At 42.6% G+C, this 1,915-nt stretch overlaps 1 protein-coding gene across 1 annotated transcript in view; it reads left to right on the forward strand.

Annotated features, from left to right (window-relative positions):
• Nsmce4a (NSE4 homolog A, SMC5-SMC6 complex component) overlaps nucleotides 1–1,652 on the forward strand; it is a 16,344-nt gene extending 14,692 nt beyond the window's left edge. The window contains exons 9-11 of the mRNA XM_004625748.2: nucleotides 449–537; nucleotides 626–711; nucleotides 1,500–1,652. Coding sequence (XP_004625805.1) covers nucleotides 449–537; nucleotides 626–709 — 173 coding nt within the window. The 3' untranslated portion in view covers nucleotides 710–711; nucleotides 1,500–1,652. The remainder of the gene's footprint in view (nucleotides 1–448; nucleotides 538–625; nucleotides 712–1,499) is intronic.
• Nucleotides 1,653–1,915: the final 263 nt, after the last annotated feature.

Raw genomic sequence — 1,915 nt, forward strand, 5'->3', positions numbered from 1 at the left:
GAGAGAGAGACCAGCTCAGCCCACCAGGGGGCAGGGCTGGCTGGCATGTGGTGCTGGGGGATTGAACCGCGGTCCCTGATGCTTTTGTTAAGCTTGTTCTAAGTAGGTGCTTTAGACCACTGAGCCATCTCTCCAGCCCACTCTCCTTGTTCTTAACTTACTGCTTCAGATGTTGTCGATTCACATGGAGCCAGTGAGGCTGGCTGGGCTCCTTTGGGTGGTACGTAGATATATGGAGGTTTTCTCAAATATACATATATATTTGAATGTTTTTAAAAATGGACACCGATGGGGTTATTGCCACTGCATCACACTACAGCAGCTTGTGCAGGAAAGTATATAATACTTACCTTCTCAGTATAGCTCTTACTCCTGCTATTCATCCGTCACTACACTCAGACTGCATATTTTGATTTGATAACCTTTGAAAACTTTGTCTTTCAAATAGAGCCTGCTCATGAGGGAACGGAGGGAATTGACCACAGCACCCAAGTTCGGAATCAAGCAGTTCTAGCTTTGAGTTACCGTGACTGGGAGGTAAAGCTTCATGTTGGCCCTGAGTAGTCCTGACTGCATTCGCTGGATGAAGCCTGACACCCAAACGTTGTTCTTTCTTCCCTGCCAGGAGATTGTGAAGACCTTTGAGATTTCTGAGCCTTTGATTCCTCCAGCTCAGAACAAGCAGAGGCAAAGTGCTGATGCCAGCTAAAGGTAACATTTTCCAGGGGGCAGTTGCACCCTTTATTAGTGCAGTCTGACAGGACAGACCACCCAGCAAAATAGGGGTTTGCCTCCCTCTAGTGTCCCACTGGTAGAACTGTGTTGCTGCTGAAAGGCGGACGGGAGGGGCCTGAGGACTGCATGGTCCCTGCTGCCAGCATTGCAGTGGTGCTGTGGTGGGAAGATTTGCAGCTGTCCAGCTTGCAGTTTGCCCCCCTCTGACATACGGCTGAACTGCATCGGTGCCATGTGGCGCTCCCTCAGTGGTGTTTCCTGCCCCATGAGATTTGTACATACAGAGCTGCAAAGGGGGATGAAGAAAGAATGAGGATTGTGCTGGTGAATGGACATTGTGAGACCTGAATTATACTATGAAATAGCTCTCTTTTTACGAAGGGCATCAATTCTAAAAAGACTTTTTGGAAATAGGTTTTGTGTACCGCAGACAGCCGTGGGTGGGGATGAGGAGACGTGGGTACCTAGTTCCTTTAGCTTCCTGCTCCTTATAAATCCGTCCATACCAGGGGATACTTCCAGCTAGATAACTACTGCTTCTTCTAGCTCACATTTTCTGTGATTTTCAGAATTTAAATGAGCTTTTATTTTAGAAATTAATATAAACTCTTACTATGTTTGTTTCTGTCAATATTTTGAGAGCAAATAGACAAAGTATAACATGTCCTCACTGAGGAGAGGTAGATTTTTTTAAAAAATGTATACTATATGACCTTTTGATTTATCATTTATGAACTGCTAACTAGCTCTTTTTCTCTTTTTAGGACGCAAATGGATAGTGAAACCCGAAAGGGAAAGCGCATGTGTTGTATATATTGTACGATTGCACATTTTGAAGCCTGGTTGTTTTTAGTAAAATGTAGCTTTTGATAGTTAATAAATTTGTGATGGTTGTCTTTGATTAAAGGAAATTCACTATCATATTTATAAGTAATTGTAGTCTTATTTTACTTTTTCTTTTTCTCTTTCTTTCTTTCTTTCTTTCTCTTTCTTTCTTTCTTTTTTTTTGGTACCAGAGATTGAATTTAGGACCTTGTGCTTGCCAGGAAAGCACTTATTCTACTGAGGTATCTCCCCAGCCCTTACGTTCTTTTTATAGAGAATATCTCCTTTTTCCAAAGCTGTTGCATTGAGAAGTTTTATTTAGGTAGTTAATTCCCTGTGGATCATTATAGTTCTT

Source organism: Octodon degus, unplaced genomic scaffold (genome assembly GCF_000260255.1).
Source record: "Octodon degus isolate 3935 unplaced genomic scaffold, OctDeg1.0 scaffold00010, whole genome shotgun sequence".
In the NCBI taxonomy this organism is placed as follows: domain Eukaryota; kingdom Metazoa; phylum Chordata; class Mammalia; order Rodentia; family Octodontidae; genus Octodon; species Octodon degus.